This window comes from Abrus precatorius, unplaced genomic scaffold (genome assembly GCF_003935025.1).
Source record: "Abrus precatorius isolate BTA unplaced genomic scaffold, Abrus_2018 Scaffold3, whole genome shotgun sequence".
In the NCBI taxonomy this organism is placed as follows: Eukaryota; Viridiplantae; Streptophyta; class Magnoliopsida; order Fabales; family Fabaceae; genus Abrus; species Abrus precatorius.
The window spans coordinates 35,321,145-35,340,116 of NW_020874373.1; the positions used below are offsets into that span (position 1 = coordinate 35,321,145).

General features: G+C 33.0%; 4 protein-coding genes across 5 annotated transcripts; 3 read left to right on the top strand and 1 right to left on the bottom strand.

The window, feature by feature from the left end:
• The first annotated feature begins 2,619 nt into the window (after window positions 1-2,619).
• Window positions 2,620-5,444, top strand: LOC113861968 (ACT domain-containing protein ACR4-like). Its single transcript, XM_027495097.1, has 7 exons — window positions 2,620-2,862; window positions 2,964-3,009; window positions 3,085-3,199; window positions 3,320-3,387; window positions 3,950-4,549; window positions 4,768-4,872; window positions 4,965-5,444. Exons 1-7 carry the CDS (start codon window positions 2,789-2,791, stop codon window positions 5,307-5,309), a joined length of 1,353 nt encoding a protein of 450 aa, XP_027350898.1. The 5' UTR covers window positions 2,620-2,788; the 3' UTR covers window positions 5,310-5,444.
• Window positions 5,445-6,619: 1,175 nt separating this feature from the next.
• On the top strand, window positions 6,620-12,899 carry LOC113861414 (4-sulfomuconolactone hydrolase-like). 2 transcript variants are annotated; one of them, XR_003504217.1, is made up of 11 exons: window positions 6,627-6,791; window positions 7,107-7,175; window positions 7,477-7,556; window positions 7,739-7,838; window positions 7,921-7,974; window positions 8,444-8,521; window positions 8,730-8,827; window positions 8,899-8,956; window positions 9,296-9,417; window positions 9,569-10,051; window positions 12,886-12,899. XR_003504217.1 is itself a non-coding variant. In XM_027494216.1 (10 exons), exons 1-10 carry the CDS (start codon window positions 6,627-6,629, stop codon window positions 9,738-9,740), a joined length of 996 nt encoding a protein of 331 aa, XP_027350017.1. In that variant the 5' UTR covers window positions 6,620-6,626; the 3' UTR covers window positions 9,741-12,453. The 2 variants fall into 2 exon arrangements, 1 of the variants encoding a protein (XP_027350017.1); XM_027494216.1 differs by lacking the exon at window positions 12,886-12,899 and having other exon boundaries at window positions 6,620-6,791; window positions 9,569-12,453.
• On the top strand, window positions 10,903-14,460 carry LOC113861415 (4-sulfomuconolactone hydrolase-like). Its single transcript, XM_027494217.1, has 10 exons — window positions 10,903-11,001; window positions 11,327-11,395; window positions 11,555-11,746; window positions 12,234-12,333; window positions 12,408-12,461; window positions 13,127-13,204; window positions 13,346-13,443; window positions 13,512-13,569; window positions 13,905-14,026; window positions 14,167-14,460. Exons 3-10 carry the CDS (start codon window positions 11,670-11,672, stop codon window positions 14,327-14,329), a joined length of 750 nt encoding a protein of 249 aa, XP_027350018.1. The 5' UTR covers window positions 10,903-11,001; window positions 11,327-11,395; window positions 11,555-11,669; the 3' UTR covers window positions 14,330-14,460.
• Window positions 14,461-15,007: 547 nt separating this feature from the next.
• LOC113862581 (neurofilament medium polypeptide-like) lies at window positions 15,008-16,129 on the bottom strand. The gene has a single exon (XM_027495659.1). It carries the CDS (start codon window positions 16,127-16,129, stop codon window positions 15,008-15,010), a length of 1,122 nt encoding a protein of 373 aa, XP_027351460.1.
• Between the last annotated feature and the right edge of the window lie 2,843 nt (window positions 16,130-18,972).

The following is an 18,972-nucleotide window of genomic DNA, read 5'->3' on the forward strand; positions in this document are numbered from 1 at the left end:
CCAGGATTTTGCAGCCCCCTCCATTATGCTTCATCTTTAAAACTACAGTTTAAATAAATTTTTAAGTTAATTATAAAATTATTTTGTAAAAAAATCTTTTTGTATCAGTATAAGTTTAAAAATTTTTACATTTAATTTGAGTTTTTTATTCAACTTATATCTAACGAGTTATAATTTATTATTTCACTGAGTGCTAGATGTAAGTTAAATGAAAGACTCAGATCCAATATAAATTTTTTTAGATTTACACTAATATAAGAAGATCCCTTTCCAATTTATATACATTAAATAAATTAATTTTTATAAAAAAAATAACCATCATAATAAAAAATAATCAAATCTTTGTAGAATGCATGAGAGATAGTATGCAGTATGGATTTTTATTTTTTTATTTTAATTTATTATTTTTTACATTCATTTTTTATAAGCATGAATTTTTTAATTTTTGAGAATTTATTTTAAATTATTAAATAACCATATATACCTGTTTATGCGATAGAGATAAGACAAAGGGTAAGAGAAACACACAAACATAAACATACAACGCGCATCCACCATACAGTGCCAAGTCATTCTTTCAAAAGGAGCATGTTATGGTCCACTCTCACATTAAGACATTTTTGCTTTAACTTTTTCTTATTTCATCATGCATATCAAAAATTTTAAATAAAATTATGCAAAATTTTAGAGTGTTCTATTATAAATCTTTGTAAACCAATTATTAAAATAAGTAAAAACTATTTAAGATCTTAACCTTGGATTGACCATATACTTCACATTTTGTTAAGGGGTATGATGGTAACTTAAGTTCATTTTTTTCTCTTATTTTTTCAGTACCATAGTCATTCATGAATACTCAATAGGGAAAGAAATTATTCTCAGCCCACCTTTGTTTAGAAGCTTTAATAGCTTTCAATCCATATTTATATTCATGTGGGTTAATTCATTTTTAGGGTTTTTATGTTGTCGGTTCATTCTTCAACAAGCACACCATTCAAACCACTTTATTATTGGCCACTCAAATAGTATTTAATCTTGCATGCTAGTGGCTGTGCATGAGGTTTTTGGTGTTTCATATTACTCTATCAAGAAATTGGGTTAGTAAATTGAGAATAAAATTTATTTTTTAAATAATTTTTATAGAGTTTATTTAATAACCTACAATAACATTAAATATAATTTTAATTAATAGACAATACCTATGACACAAAAATACCATAAATTTTGTCTTTTATAAAAACCAAAACACATGCATCCACATGCCAACTCATTTTGTAAATTGTAAGTAGTTTTTAAAGGGACATTAGGTATATGTAACTATTCACTAGAACATGATCATATGCTCTTTTTTTTTTGGGAGTATTAATACACCTTAAAATGAATATCCTTAAAGAATTTTTAATTTTTTGCAATTTTAAAAAAGTATTTTAAATGATTAAACATCATAAATGCAAATAAAAATGTTATTAAGAAGTAGAAATGAATAATAAAAGCATGGCATTGAAAATAAAAGAATGAAAGAAAATCCCAAAAGAGGGTTTAGAATAGAATTGAAGGCAGATACACGTTTCAGTGTTTGAGTGTGGATGCCAACTCATTCATAAATGGTTTATTGAAGAACAGAGTATAAATGCCAGCTCATTCATACCACTTTGTTATCATTCACTCCAACATTCAGATGTTTCACCTCCAACCAAATTACCATATTTTACTCTTTTTCATTCATCATCTTTCATATACCAATTTCTCATATCAAAATATTCAATTTCTCTCTTTTTAAATCTACAAATATAAACTTGTTTAGTGTTGTGTTAGAACCACACCTTTATTCTTAGTATCTTGAAAAATGTGCATCTGAACTTTCACTTTCAAATATACAAGCTCATAGGTGATAATTAGAAAAACAATGATTAAGATATCACTAGAATATATGCCTTCTATATAGTTTAAATAAGATTTTAATTCTTTTTAAATTGTAACTTTTATTTATTCCTTATTTTTATTTTTTATTTATGTAATATCTGATTTGATTCATATAATATAGCATAAAATTAATGTGAGTAATAATATGACTTTTTTCTGGTAAAAACTAATGTGATATTTATATTTTTTATAATTTTATATCTTAATTTTATAACTTTAAATGTCATTAAAAATATGAAAAATAAAATATTTTTTTATGTCATATTCCATTCAAATTACCAATCAACTTAAATGTTACAAAAGTAAATATTGGAACAGATTAACAAATAGCCCCAATAAAAATAAAGAACAAATTTTAAGGGTTTAGATTGAAAAGAATTAAAAAGGAGACCAAATAAAAAATATTATATATATATAAATTAAAACCGTATTTAAACCTACACTAAATTATAAAATTATTAAACAAATCATCACTAGTTTTAATCAAGAAATAATATTTTTGGATAGACATGAATGTTTCATTAGTGAGCAATTAAACATTTAAGGATAATTAAATCTGATAATAAAATTGATTGGTGTGTGTAATTTGGTTTAGGTGTTGGTCCAGCTTCGGAGCCACCCCACCAATGGATGACCCAACCACATTCCAAAGCCCCAAACACAACACACATCCCAATTCCGAAGGTACAAGGAAAGTCCAACAACCAGACACACGAATCAAATCAAACTCACACCCCAAAAACCAAACACTTTCTCACTCACTCACTCATTCACTCTCCGTTATCTAAACCAAACCAAACCACTCCTCACTCTGTTCTGTTCTGTTCTGTTCTGCTCTGTTCTGTCTCAACCACACCACACCACCATGGATTGTTGGTCATCTCCTCTCCCTCTCGATGATGAATTCGAGAAGCTTGTTATTCGAATGAATCCTCCAAGGTCACAACTTTCAACCATTTTGTTCTTGCTCCTTCGTAATTTTCGTGTCTTGTTATGGAACTCAATGTCTCATTTGTTCATTGTTTTTTTCTGCTATGCAGAGTCACTGTGGATAACATTTCGAGCAGAACAGCCACTGTGATAAAGGTGCCAAATTGAGTCTCATCTTTTCCGCATTGCAAAAGGGTCTTTTGTGTTGCCAATTTTTCGTGGATTTTGCAGGTTGATAGTGCAAACAGGCGTGGAAGCTTGTTGGAAGTCGTTCAGGTTCTTACTGATATGAATCTCATTGTCAGAAGAGCTTACATTTCCTCTGATGGGGAATGGTTCATGGATGGTACGGTACATTTCACAATTCTCAATTTTCCATCTATTTATGTGAACACTGTGGTTTTGCTAAACATTTGTTTAAGTTCTTCTAATCTTGTTTTGTACTTTTTTTTTCTTCACTGTCCAGTTTTTCATGTTACGGATCAAAATGGGAAGAAGTTTCTTCAAGATGATGTAGCTGACCGCATTCAGCAGGTAGATCTGCAAAACTAATCTGAAACCATTTTTATTTCGACTTTCTTTATGCTTGTTTTAGTTTATATAATATGATTTTGGTATTGAAATTAAGATTGAATTTCTTGATATTTTCTTTTTGTTCCCCCTAATGACAACGTCTAGTAAAGAGTTATTATATAGTTTCTTAAATCCATGCTCAGATAATGCCTTTATCCTGCTCAATTGTTCAGTTTTCTGCCTATGGTGGTGTGAATTCATGACCTTGAATATATGCTGGTCAACTATTTGTCGTTTATATATTGAATGAAATAAGAATTCAAAACATGGGAAAAAGGAGTAAACAGTGAAATTGAAAAAGTGATTGCTTAGTCTGCATATAACTCCAAGAAAGCAATGCATGATTCTGTTTATGATCTTTCTTTTCAACAAATCAAATAAAAAACTAGACTGTAAAAGAACCAGACAATAAGGACAAATTGTTCTCAAACCTGAATCAGCAATTTTGCTCTTGCATGTCATTTCTCTATGGAGCCATTTGAATTACTCAGTTCATACTGAAAATTCCTTTTGCTTGTTGCAGTCACTGGGTCCGAGAGCCCGTAGTTTTCGATCTTTGAGAAGGTCTGTTGGGGTTCAAGCTGCAGCTGAACATACGACCATTGAATTAACTGGTAGAGACAGGCCAGGATTGCTTTCAGAAGTTTTTGCTGTTCTTGCAGACCTCAAATGCAATGTGGTAGCTGCAGAAGTGTGGACTCACAATTCAAGAATGGCATCTGTTGTTTACATAACGGATGAGGCGACAGGATTGTCCATCGACAATCCTGATCGCCTTGCGAAGATTAAGCAGCTTCTACTGTATGTACTCAATGGAGACATAGATAAGAAGAGTGCCAACACTGCTGTTTCTGTTGGTTCTACTCACAAGGAAAGGAGGCTGCATCAGTTGATGTATGCCGATCGTGATTATGACATGAATGATGGGGATTTTGGGTCAACAAGTGACAGAAGCAAGCTCCTTGTAACTGTTGATGATTGCACAGATAAGGGATATACTGTTGTGAACTTGAGGTGTCCAGACAGACCAAAGTTATTGTTTGATACTGTGTGCACACTCACAGACATGCAGTATGTTGTGTTCCATGGCACTGTCATTGCTGAAGGACCAGAGGCATGTCAGGTTTGTTATTGAACATCTTCTTGGAATAGACATCATGTTAGTACTTGTACATCATACCTTTGTTTGAATGATAATCATACTTGGTTACATACTTACATGTCATGTCTTGTTTACTTGAGTGGAAAAGCCTATTCTTTCATTTCAACTCCTTTGTATCAACTTGTCTTTGGTTGCTGTTGGAATTCATCACTAACATGTTTTGTTTCCTTGTTTTTCAGGAATACTATATAAGGCATGTGGATGGAAGTCCTATCAGTTCTGAGGCAGAAAGGCAGAGAGTGATTCACTGCTTGGAGGCTGCTATTAGGAGACGAACTTCTGAGGTACTACAACAAATAATTTAGATGCTCATTCACAAGTTCTTGCCAAATTTTATAAGTGAAATGTAACCAAGATTTTGTATTTGATTTTACAGGGCATAAAGCTAGAACTATGTGGTGAAGACAGGGTTGGTCTTTTATCTGATGTAACTCGCATCTTTAGAGAAAATGGTCTTTCAGTCAACCGTGCTGAAGTTACAACAAGGGGTTCCCAAGCCATGAATGTTTTCTATGTTACTGATGTATCTGGAAATCCGGTTAAGAGTGAAACAATTGAGGCAGTTAGAAAAGAGATTGGCTTGACCATACTACAAGTAAAAGATGATGTTTGCTCAAAAGCTCCATCCCAGGAGAGTGGAAAATTCTCTCTGTGTAATCTCTTTCGGTCAAGCTCTGAGAAGTTTCTTTACAACTTGGGTTTGATGAAGTCTTGTTCTTGAACCCCATGTATTTCCTTAGTTAGAAGCTATTTGTATTGTTCTAATTTGTAAACAGTAGCTTAGTTTAGCCTAGATAGACTGCTTTGGAACCCCATTGCAATGATTTGTTGTAGATCATTCTAGATTTGGTGTAAGTATAAGTTGTAATTAGGTGTCAGATTGTAGGGTTTTATCTAGGCATGTTTTTGGTGAATTGTATATTAATATGCCTTTGTAACACTCTTCTGGTCTCAAAGCATCGTCACCACAACAATTTCTGAGTACTCGCTATAAATTATGTAACCAGAACACATCATGTTAAACACAAAGCACTTTAATTCTATAAGTGTCACTGGAACAATTTTCACATATTAATCTATATAAATATAGATTATAGAGAGATATATGTTAGGGAAAAAAAAAGGTTAGAGATAGGGTGTTATGTGGCACGCTAGTGTACTCCTACTAGCATGTATCCTTTACCTTCTACAAGACCTATTGTAGTTTCAATATAGTGCCAGCTAGATTGAGATGTTTCTTATTGCCACCACACAAGCTGGTTCAAGGGACGATACACTTTTTTTTTTTTCTCTACACTGAAAAATCCTCTATGTACAACACTCTAGAGACTGGTTATTGCTTAGGGAGCAACGAAGATAAGGTTTTTGTTTGATTTAGATACAAACCATGGAAAATGTGAACAAGTACAAATATGAATATAAATTTGACTTCTAAATATATAGTTAACTTCACATAAAAGAGGGAAAATTTTTCCCTTTTGATGAATGCCCATTGATGTCCAAGGGCACAACATTAATAATGTTTTATTTTCTCAATATTGATGAAATAAATTATACAACCTTTTTAACATCCATTAACTAAAAAAAATGCTACTTTATTCTACTTTATATTTTTGAAAAACCAATGAACTTGGTAAAAAGTAGCTATATCGGACTACACGAGTTCTCACTTTTCACCTTATAAATTCGGATTTGAATTAATATAATTAAAAAACCAGCAAAATAGTAAAATACACAGGATTAGGATTCTATCGAGTAAATTAGGATGATTTTCTCATAAGATGAGACAAAATCTTAAAAGTTGCACAGTGCTGATGAGGGAAAAAAGACACACCAATCATGAATTAATAAATGTTATTTGTTTTATATACTATTTTAAAAAAAATAAAAAGTTCATTAATTTTAATCTTTTAATGTATAAAATTATTTTTTAGAATAAAGTAAATAGATAATTTACTCACACAAATTATAAGCAATAAAAATAATAGTAGTAATAAATTAAGAAATTGCATGCCAAAGCAATTTATCTTTACAACAAATGGCGCTGAGGCTGAGTAGTGTATTTTCAGGTGTTGGTCTGAGGCATTCGAGTAAACCCAGGTGCAGTTTCAGAATCAGAAGTGGTGCAGTTACAGTTAGAATGGCCTTCAATGATTCCAAAGTCATTGATTCCCATCTGCACGTGTGGGCTTCACCTCAAGAGGTGACTTCACATACTAACACTTCTTAACTTTTGCCACCATACTTGTTTATTCCAAACCTTACCTTTATTTATTTCTTTATCATCAATATTATTACTGTTACTCTTACAATATTACAAATGACCCTCACAGGTTTGTGTTTGTTCTATATAAACAATACTTTATTATAATCACAAAAAACCCTACATATTTGTTAAACCATTAAATTTGCTGTAAATTTTTTTTCCTTTCTGCATAGTCCTAAGCAGAAATTTGTGTGCAAAATAATGATTTGGTATATATGACTTTATGCATTTTTTTTTTTTTTCGAAATGAAGGCCGGTAAATTCCCTTATTCTCCTGGACAAGAACCTAATTTACCAGGAAATGCAGATTTTTTGCTCCAGGTATTGATTTCTTTTTTTCTTCTTGATTTTGCATGTGTTATTCTTGTTTTTCCAATTTTTGATGAGTTTAATGATATAATTGTGATTTATGTAACAGACCTCATTTAGTGGAATAAGACTTGATTTTTGTTGTACTCTTGTTTTTCGTGCAAATCTTGACCTGTTCATTTAGAATGTGATGCAGTCTCCATATCTGCTATTTCTTACAAATCCTAATGACATGAAATTAATTACATAAAAACTGAATGTGATTTAATTTGTGTTGTGTACATATCATGATGCTTATGCTCAATTTTTCCAGTGTATGGAGGAGGCAGGAGTAGATGGTGCACTCATTGTGCAGCCGATTAATCATAAATTTGATCATAGTTATGTGACAAGGTATGTTCAGCAATTTTTTCACCAGTTTGATGGAAGAACTCAAATTCAGTGCTTTTAAATTAAACAACACTGAAATGCCCGTTTGTGTGGATAATCTCTGGTGGCATTTGGCTTGTTCTCCAATGCTGGAATTGTTAGTGTTATTATATGGTATTACTCATGTCAATTTGTTCATTGATCAGTGTTTTGAAGAAATACCCAACCAAATTTGTTGGTTGTTGCCTTGCTAATCCTGCTGATGATGGAAGTGGCCTTGAGCAGTTTGAACATCATGTTGTGAAGGTCTAATGATGTATTCTTTTTATCAAGTGGCTGAATTCTTTAGAACAATTGAAGTTGAACGACTTCTCCTTTTATATGGTAGGATGGTTATTGTGCTGTTCGATTCAACCCCTACTTGTGGCCACCTGGTGAAAAGGTAGACAACCCCTTTTCTTTCTCACACTTCTGTCTGTTCTTGGTTTAAGCTGAAGAGTTCAATTGAGCCATTCTCTTTCCCCCCTGCACCCTTCTACGAATGATTAAAACAGGATATAAATATGTTTAGCAAGATTCAAGAAACACTGGATTTTAGCAAAACTTCGTCATAAGAGCTGTTTCTTTAAAGTTTAAATTTGATTCACATTTAAGAAAAAAGATCTTTGTTGTCCATAAACTTGTAAATATGATTTTTACTTTTAGTAAAAGATTGGAACTGATTTTTAGAAAGGTGGCAACAGTATGTTTTACTTGTGGGATACAAACTTTTTACTTTGTATTGGATCAAGTTAAGGTTTCAGACAGAAAGGAATGACATCATTTCATCCATGTAAAACAGCTTTTGTCATTATTGTGGTTTATCAGATAATTATTTTCCCCTGGTTTATATTTGAAATATCTTATTGCAGATGACAAATGAAGTTGGAAAGGCAATTTTCCAAAGGGCTGGGCAACTCAATGTGCCAGTGGGCTTCATGTGTATGAAGGTTTTTTTCTTTTTAAATAATTTCCTTGTAAATACAGAAGAAGTGAAGAACTATTTTGTAAAGCTTCTTCCTCTCCCAGTAACACAACTTTCTTTGCTATAGCATTCCTACTTGTGGCTTATGGTATTGCTACCCTTCTATATAGTTGTTGGAACACTTTTTTATATGTAGTTGATGAAATCAAGAATGACTGAATGAATAATTTCAGGGGCTTGATCTGCATATATCCGAAATTGAGCAATTGTGCACAGAATTTCCATCAACAGTTGTGTTGCTTGATCACTTGGCCTTTTGCAAACCACCAATGTAAGTTTTTTTTTTATAATCATCATCTCAAAGGCTTAAAAATGTTCCCTTATATGAATATTGTGTTGCAGAAACGATGAGGAAGGTCTTGTCTTTTCTCAGCTTTTAAATCTGTCTAGATTTCCACAAGTAAGTGTTTGATTCTCCTCATGAGGAGCACTTCAAGGAAGCAAAGCATACATAATTTTTATTTATTCCATTTTTGCTACACTGCTGAAAGCATCTAGAAAAGCACAAATGTATAACTCTTGATGATTCTTATTCTATCTTTTTTAGTAGTCTCATCTATTAAATGAGTAAAATGATAAAAGATTTTAATTCGCAAAATATTAAATCTGCAATATGGATATGATAACCAAAATTCATTTAACTTTCTGAAGTGCCTTATCAAAATACTATTGTTAGTCTTTGTTTTTTCCATAATTAGTGAAACCTCCTTGATGAGTAATAAGTTTGAATTTTTGACAGGTATATGTGAAATTTAGTGCCTTTTTCAGAGTTTCAAGAGCACCGTTTCCTTATCTGGACTTGTCTCCTCTCTTATCCCAACTTGTTTCTCGCTTTGGTGCTAACCGTGTCATGTGGGGCAGGTAACTTCTGAATTCTGATCACACATATCTTTAGCCAAAATAGAATCAACATTGCGAGGAAACAGTAGAATGGGGCAAGGGGTGAGAGAACCTTCTCCATAACAACCAAATTAACTATCTTTTCTATTTTTTTTCAATCATGTTGTTACAGTGATTTTCCATTTGTTGTTGCTGAATGTGGTTACAAAGGACCCAAAGAAGCTGTGCATCTTATTGCAAATCAGATCTCTTTGCCTTCATCTGATTTGGAGTGGATCATGGGGAAGACAGCTTCACAACTCTTCCAAAACCAATTGACTGCTGCCAAGCAAGGTTCTCATTGAGTGGGGGATGCTGTTTGAGTCTTCTCAAAAGTTTCTAGATTTTGTGTTAGTAATTTGATGTTGAACGTACATGACATTTGTGAAAGCATTGAATACGTTTTTTTTTTTTTTTTGTTTCACTGAATACTCCTTGTCTTTGGTAACACAATGACATGAAAGAACATTTTTTTTGTTGTTGTTTGTATTGGTCTCTTTGCTGGTTACACTTGTAATTTGTAGCTTGGTTTGCCTAGAGTTTTTAGACTGATTTGGAAACTCCTTGCAATGGTTTATAGTAGATCTTTCTAGATTTAGTTTAAGTTGTAATCAAAGTTGTGTTTGGTGTGTAATCCTCAATGAAAGGAAAACATAAATGCATTCGTAGCTAGGATTATTGCTTAGAGGGCAATCTTCATGAGATTTAGTTCAAATGTTTTGCTTCTAGTGATTATACCACTGTATTAGTGAGGCCCAAAGTCAGAATTTGTGAACTTCATGGTCTCTTACAAATAACGTGAATAGTTATTAGGATCCAATTGCAAGGTATAAGAACGTGCTTGAATTGACGTCAAATTTACTTAAATATAAGTATATTATAATGCTATAAGTTATAAATTCCACGATGAATCATAATTTAACGTGATTTTGTTAGATTTTCAAACATACATTATATTCAATGTCATTTGGAAAAACATTATTTTTTGGGGATTCAAATTCATTTTTTAACAAATGCTAACCAATATTTTTAAAGAATTAAAATATTAAAATTATATTTTTGCAGTAATATATATTATTTCATGATTCTTTTATTACGTTAAAGTTTACACTGCATTCCTCTTTTTTGAACATCTTTTCTCCATAAAACGTGTTACTATAAAATTTACTCTTTTCCAACATCGATGAACTAGTTTTTGTATTTTTTAATACCATGTATTAACTTAAGGGAATAAACAGTCCCAACCCTGGAGTTCTTAGCTTTACCCTTCGAAATTTGGATTTGGATTGAAGGGAAAAGAGAGAGCTAAGAAAGTCTGCACCGGATTCCAGCTTGTAAATTAAGATGATTATCGTTGTAACAAGTGCAAAATCTACTACTGATGATAAACAGAAAGTTAATACATCTTCAACCAAGATATGCTTTCAGTTTCAGCTTTTAGTGTTGGCAGTGGCGTTGACCTTGAGAATCACAAGTGGTGCTGCTGCTACAATGCCTGAAACTGAAACCTTTTCAATCACCGAAGTCATTGATTCTCATCTCCATATCTGGGCTTCTCCTCAAGAGGTACTTACTATTACTATCACTTCACACTTCATTCTTCTATATTCCAAACATAAATGCATATGCTCCTTTATTATTATTGTTGTGGTTATTATTTGTTTCAAGTGATCATATTACTTATCCAATCACGCTCTGAGGTTATTGTTAAAAAATTCTTGTACAGTTCTTGACTATTAAATTTAAAATCATCAAAACTTTTCTGCGTAATCCATGCAGAAATTTGTATGCAAAATAATGATTTTGTACTATGTTCGTGACTTTATACTTCTTTTAATAAGGTTGTCCATTTAGCAAGCATTATCCTATTTTTTTTTCCTTGAAAATGAAGGCTGGTGAATTCCCTTATGCTCCCGGACATGAGCCCACTTTACCAGGAAATATCGATTTTTTGCTCCAGGTATGCATTTAGTTTATTTTGTCTCTAACCATGTCTACCTTAGGGTCAATAACTTCGGAATTGTGTATTTTTTTTAATAATATTTTTTCTTGATATTGCATATTTTTTTGTAGACCCCTTAATTGCATATTTGACTCATTCATGTAGAATGTGATGCAGCCTCCCTATCTGGCATTTTCATACAAATTTTAATGTCTGCTTGAGGTCAATTACATGGAAGCTGATTCTGATTAGATTTGATCATTGATGCTGATACACAATTTTTCTGAAGTGTATGGAGGAGGCAGGAGTAGATGGTGCCCTCATTGTGCAGCCAATTAACCATAAATTTGATCATAGTTATGTTACAAGGTATATTCAACATTTATTTTTCCTCATTTTGCGTAGGAATTCAGTGATTTTATAGTTTTTAGATAATACTGAATGGGTAGTTGGTTCCGATGGAATATCTAGTATTAAATATGATCTCAGCACTTGATATGTTATTTTTGCTGCAATTTCTAGTGATATAAGAGAATAGGGTATAGACTGAAGGTTAGGGAGAGATTTTGAAAACACAATAATTGATGCTCATTGTGTGTATTTAAATTTTTTATTTCTTAATGCAAAGGACTTAACAAAACATGATGAGCCAAGATATGCTTTATCCGATTAGTTGCTAAAATATTAGCTGCACAATGAGTTGGATGGCCATATACTAGAGGAACTTTGACTTAATTGTGGATTTCATTGTACTGATTACATCTTCCATGTAATGGATTCTTTTTATTTTTTATTTTTTATTTTTTTAGTGTTAATTGTATGTTGTATCACTTATGTTAATTTGTTCATTGTGCAGTGTTCTGAAGAAATACCCAACCAAATTTGTTGGTTGTTGCCTTGCTAATCCAGTGGAGGATGGAAGTGGGCTTAAGCAGTTTGAAGATCTTGTTTTGAAGGTTTAAAGGATAATTTCTTTTTATCAAAATTGCTTTTTTTTTCAGAAAGCATTGAAGTTTTCTTTTTCTGTTAGGATGGTTATCGTGCTGTTCGATTCAACCCAGATTTGTGGCCATCTGGGGAAAAGGTAGGCAATCCCTTTTCTTTTTCACTGGTTGGTTTATTCATGGTAGAGGCTTAAGAGATACAATTGAGACATTCTCTTTCCTCCTCACTCTTCTGTAACACTTTGATTAGTCAAGAAGGTAGTAGTTAATAAGGAAGCCGTTCTTCTCCCTGATATGCATTGAATATTCTGCGGTGATTGTACCCACCAGATGATATTATATCAACCAAACTGTATAACTAAGTGAGGAATGCTTATAGGACTGGCTTAATTGTTGGACTGTAAGATTGAAAAGCGTTATCATTTTAGCAAGAAACAGAAGATGTGAATAATACTAGATTTAGGCAAAACGTTGTTATATGGTTTATTTCTTTCTATTTAATTCTTTTTAAATTTTAAACTTGATTATTAGTGTGACTTTTTATACTATCAAGATAAAAGAAAGTGTCATCATTGTAGACTTAAAGTAAACATGGTTTTTCAGTTTTAGTAAAAGATTTGAACTGCTTTTCAAATAGTTGCTCCCCTCATACATTGTACTGGATCAAAATTATTGTTTTAGAAAGAATACAATGACATCATTTCATCTACCTAACCTACATCTCCTTGTAGAAAAAGGCTTTTATTGTGGGTGTTAATCTAATCACTTTCTTTTCTCGGTTATATTTGAAATGATCTCAATGCAGATGACAAATGAAGTTGGGAAGGCAATTTTCCAAAGGGCTGGAGAACTCAATGTACCAGTGGGCTTCTTGTGCATGAAGGTGTTTCATTTTTTTCCTTGTAAATATAAAAGAACTATCTTGTATAGCTTCTTCCCCTGAGTAATACAATACAGAGGAGGGACATTTTTGTATAGGTAAGAAGTTGGTGAAATTGAGAATTAATTGGTTGAATGATTTCAGGGGCTTGGTCTATATATTTCTGAAATTGAGGAGTTGTGCACCGAATTTCCCTCAACAGTTGTATTGATTGATCACTTGGCCTTCTGCAAACCACCATTGTAAGCTATATTATAATCATTGTTTCGAAGGTCAAGAAAGGTGCCCTTACATGAATATTGTATTGCAGAAATGAAGAGCAAGGTCTTGCCTTTTCTCAGCTTTTGAATCTATCTAGATTCCCACAAGTAAGTGCCTGATTGTTTCCTCACAAGCAGAACTTCAAGGAAGCATAGCATGCTTAAATGTTTTGTTAGTTGCCTTTTCTGCTTTATTACTGAAGACCTTGGTAGAAACATAAATTTATTGTTCATGTAGATGCTTATTGTGTCTTTTTTTTTTCCCTTGTGTCAATTAAATGAGTAAAATGGTAATAGGCATAAATCCAATATAGACTATATCCATGATGTATAGATACGATTCTTCATATCTGTTAATGTTTTATCAAAATAATTGTCTTTTTTTACTTTCCTTAATTAGTGAAGCCTTCAGCTTGAGGAATACTAAATTGTGAATTTGTCAGGTATATGTGAAATTTAGTGGCCTTTTTAGAGTGTCAAGAGTGCAGTTTCCTTATCTGGATTTGTCTCCTCTGTTGTCCCAAGTTGTCTCTAGCTTTGGTTCTAACCGTGTAATGTGGGGCAGGTAACTTCCTAATTCCTATCATACGTGTTTAACTAAAATAGAACAACTGAACTTCGTAAGAAAACAGCAGAATAAGAAAAAAGGGGTGAAATAATTTTATTCATAACAATCATGTCAACCTTTTTTTCAATATGTTGCAGTGACTTTCCGGATGTTGTTCCTGAATGTGGCTACAAAGGAGCCAAAGAAGCAGTGAATCTTATTGCCAATCAGATCTCTTTACCTTCATCTGATTTAAAATGGATCATGGGGAAGACGGTTTCACAACTCTTCCAAAACCAAGTGATTGCTGCCAAGTGCTAAGCAAGTTTTTCATTGAGATTTGAGAGTATGAGTGATATCTCTCAGGTTGAGTCTTTCAGATGTTGTATTAAAAATTATATGTTGACTGTAACATGTACGATTGTGTTGGCATTAATGATGTTTAATTGTGTCCTTGAGCTCTTGTTTTTTGTAACCCGTGCAACTGCCAAAATCCTTGGACTGATAGCAAAGAACTTATTTTTGTGGTTGTCCTCCTTAATCACCTATTATTTTCAGAAAATAAAGTGTGTTTTCCCTGTTGTAGGGTTCAATGGTTATCCCTTTGGTAGTCTAGCTGAGTAATCTGGCATTGATTAAAGGGTAGAACAATACTTCGTTATGACAATAGTGTAATTTTCAATGAATTTGACTGATCCACATTCTTCTACATATGATTTGTTGAAAGCGATGAAACATGCAAGGAATAGAAAAGCTTCAAATGGTATGGTAAATTTGGATTTCAATCAATAGAGGAGAAAGATTCAGTACTTAAAGGAAGAAAATGATGTTTGCAAAGCTCAACAGAACGCCACTTCATTGGATAGCATCAACAAGGCAAAAATGAATTACATTAATCACTGACAATAAACACCAACTTCATAGACAAAATTAATTAATTACAAGAAATAAAAAGGCAATATCACAAAGATGGCAGATTCCTTTGGATAAGGGCACATGTCAGATGGAACCATTTTTAGGGTCATTTTCTTTAAGTTTGGGATCAGCATTTTTCTTCTTCCTCCTCAGCTTCTCACAAGCAAAAGCTCTCTCGAGCTGCTCCACCCTATGTGAGAGAGAGCTAAGAAGCCTAGTTTGCATCTCGTTCCTCTTAAAGAGTTGTTGCATCATCACCATCATCTTCTCGTTATCCTCCATCATCTTTTCCAACAACTCCCTCTTACCATCCTTCTCCTCTTCCTTCACCGAACAATTCTCGTCAACCAAACTAGTTCCCACGCTTTCTTTTCCCACCTCAACCTCCTCCTCCCTCAAAGTTTCCATTTTTTCACCTTCCTCATGCTCCTCACATTCACATTCACATTCAGCTTGACCCTCTTCTTCCCTGACCAAATAATTTTCCCCAACTTCCTCAACCAAACATGTTCCTACACTCTCTTCTCCAACACATTGACCCTCACCATCTTCCTCCTCCTTTTCTTTTACCTCCATTATCTCCTCACTCCTCAAATCTTCCATTTTCTCACCACATTCAACTCCCAAAAAATTCTCCTCATCCAAACTTGCTCCCACACATTTATCCTCCTCCGTCATCTTTTTCTCCTCATTCTCCAAAGCTTCCATTTTGACACCCTCAGCTTGAGCCATTTGAGGTTGATCTTGATCAGAGGGACCCACCAACACCATTTGATCAACCATTTCTTGAAGCGTAATGGCTTTCTTGATGAGGGTCTTTCTGCATTCCCTGAGGCCAGAGTAGTGTAAGACCCTTACAGAGTCCAACTGGAGAAGCAAATTCATGATGGTCTCGCTTACCCTCACTCTCTCTCTTTGCTCCTTCCTCATCAACTCCACAGTTTCATTAGCAGAAACCTTGTTCTCTATCTGCTCCAATTCCACCCTTATGCCTGAGATCTTCCTCACAATGTTCCTCACGAGGAACCCTCTCAGCACCTTCTGAATCTTGATGGCAGAAACATTTCGGGAACGCTCTGAACCCACGAAGTGAACGGGGATTGTAACCACTTTGGAGGGTGTCTTGTAGTTGTAACGAGGTGGAGATTGAGACTCGGGCACAGCCCAACGGGTTCTGTAGAAAGGGTTGTTGTTCATCTGCATCATGATCGTCGTAAAATGTTGATTTGCGTAGTTTAAGGTTTTTGTGAGAAATAAGGTTAATGTTAAGGTGATTTATAGTAATGGAAGGAACATGACGAGGTTGTTGGTTGGAAAGTTTGAAGTGAAAGTTCCAGAAGTTTCAAGAGCAAAGAAGAGAGGGGAAAGAATTAACTGTTTGCTGACGTGGCATGGTTCTTCTCTCTTTCTAGATAACTGTCGATTCTTCTTGTTCTTTCCAGAGAGAGAGAGAAAGCGATTCCGTGTTCTACGACGTCATCATTTGCCAAATTTAAGGTTTATTTTTGTTAATTATTTCATGATTTGACATTCTTTAATTTTATATAATTTAAATATTTTTTAAGGGCAATTTCATTCGTATTAATCATTTACCAAAGATCGAAATATTACTCATTTACCAAATATTGCTATTCTTCCAAAATATTTTCCTAAATTGAAATATCAAGAGTATTTACGTTCACTTGTTATTGTTTAACCATTGTGTAAACTATCGTATATTTGAATTTCACAAAATATAATTCAAATAGCACTACTCATATGAGGAGCAACACCAGAACAACTTAAAATTAAAAGTAAAACAATAAATTCATATATTTGTGAGTAAGAACACCACATGATATATGAGTATAATATATCAAGCAAAACGATGTGTTTTGAGGCTATCAATCCAAGTTAATCTACCCTATGATATGTTGGGCCTTTAAATCGGAAATCAAAGGGCTAGGCCCAATGCTTATAAATGCTAATTCAATCAACTATTTTGTTGACCCCAAAAAAAAAACAGCTATTGTTAATTAAGATATAAGACAGGAAAAATTTATTCTATTATCTAAGACAGGCCCAATTTAGTTCTCATTTTTCAACTCAAAATGTTCACAAATTAAATTATTCTAAGCTTTCAGCTGAAAATTTACTAATAAATTATCAAAATTCACTTAAAATTAAAAAAACCTCCTTTAATAATAATCTACCATTTAATAAGCTTAAAATTGATCAAAATTTCATTAAAATTTTGTCTTTTAAACTTTCAAAATTATTTTGTATTTCAAATTTATCATAATTTCTCTACATATTTAAATACAAAATAATAATTTGAGGATTTTAATTAGAATAAATAAAATGATACCAAACATGCTTAATTTGAGACATAAAAAATAAAACCATTTAAAACTAATTAACAAAAAATTATGATTACGTGTATTACTTCTTTTATCTGACAAATACCACATACGGTTACTATTTAGACAAACGGAATGTAGTATTGAAAAATCGAACTAAAGCAATTAAATTGATGAAATTAGTTCACTAAAACTGATTAAAATTATAGCAATGGGTAGATAGTCCAATTACTGAACAAAAGTGTTGCAACTTTTATTTTGTAAAGTTCTACTTTCTTTCTGCTCATGAAGTTGTTATTGTTATGGTTTTTCTTGCACCTTTACTCTAAGTTGTAAGTAACCTTTGTATCTGTCTTTGTTTTGTATGCAAATTTGCGTTTATATTCGTTGGATATATGGGAAACTTGCATAAGTATTTGATCCATAGCCAAAACTATTTACTTCAATGGCGTTTGCAATTTTGTATTTTCTATCCCATTAATACAAGGTGACACAATCAAAATACAACATTGATACCTCAACCCTCAATCGTGGAAGTGCAACATGTTTGGAATAAGGTTTTGTGACAACGCAGACAATATAAGGATGATGAAAGGGATTTTTTGTCTTCTCATAATAGGTCATCTTGGAAGAAAATAAATAAATAAATAAATTAAAGATGGTATGAAAAGTAAAAAGACAAAAATGCAAAAAGTAATTGCTATGTTGGCCAAACATTATGTCACTTTGTAACATTTGGACAAAAAAAGCTAAACCTAACAAGACATAAGATTAAAAAAATGAAATTTATCTTAGGCCATTGAAGCTATTTCCATGAAAAAAGTTATTGGGAGGACCCTTTTGACGTGTATATATAACCAACCAACGGGCCCAAGTTTTGTTTAACCTCAGCAACACCTTCTTAACTTTGGTATTGATTGACTCTTATATCTAAAAATTACATTAAACCTTAACTAACATGAGTCGAGTTGAGTAAATATATTTAATGATTCTTTTAACGTATGAATGATGATAGACAATTAATAAATATTTTTGAACTTAAAAGTTGTCCTAAAATCCAAGGTAAAAAAGGGGTTTGAAAGGTGAAATGTCCCTATTTGGTTTCAGTAATGGCATGGGAGAAGAGAGTGTGATTTCCAATGCATATATTGATTCCAAAACGACAATTCATCCTAAAGTGTGGCCACGTGAGTACGGTTCCGCCGCCCAAATGAGCATGCGGTTGAAGAAGACATAGCCATTACCCCAAACACCCTCTCTTCCTCTTGTCTGTCTTCTGCTCTCAACACCAACTGCCACTTTGTCACTGCTTTAGGTGAACACCCCCTTCCCCTCTATTGCTCCTCTCTACTACTCTACACCACTACTATACTTTCATTCTACTGCCTCTATTCTTTTTAATCTCATCTAATACACTTTTTTTTCAACTTTAATTCACCCAACCCAATAACTTATTTCCCATTTTTCATCTCTCTATCTTTCTTATCACACATCTCACCAACCACCATGCATGCTTGTTAAACCATACCCATTTCTCTCTTTCCCCCACCCACAATAATATAAATAAAAATACCCCTTTTATATACTTTAGTATCAGACACTTTTTTGTTTGTGGATATAATTTTGATTTAGACCCTTCAAGTAAAAATGGGGTATTTTTAGTTGAATGTATTATTCAATCTATCTATCTATATGTATATAATAAGTGTA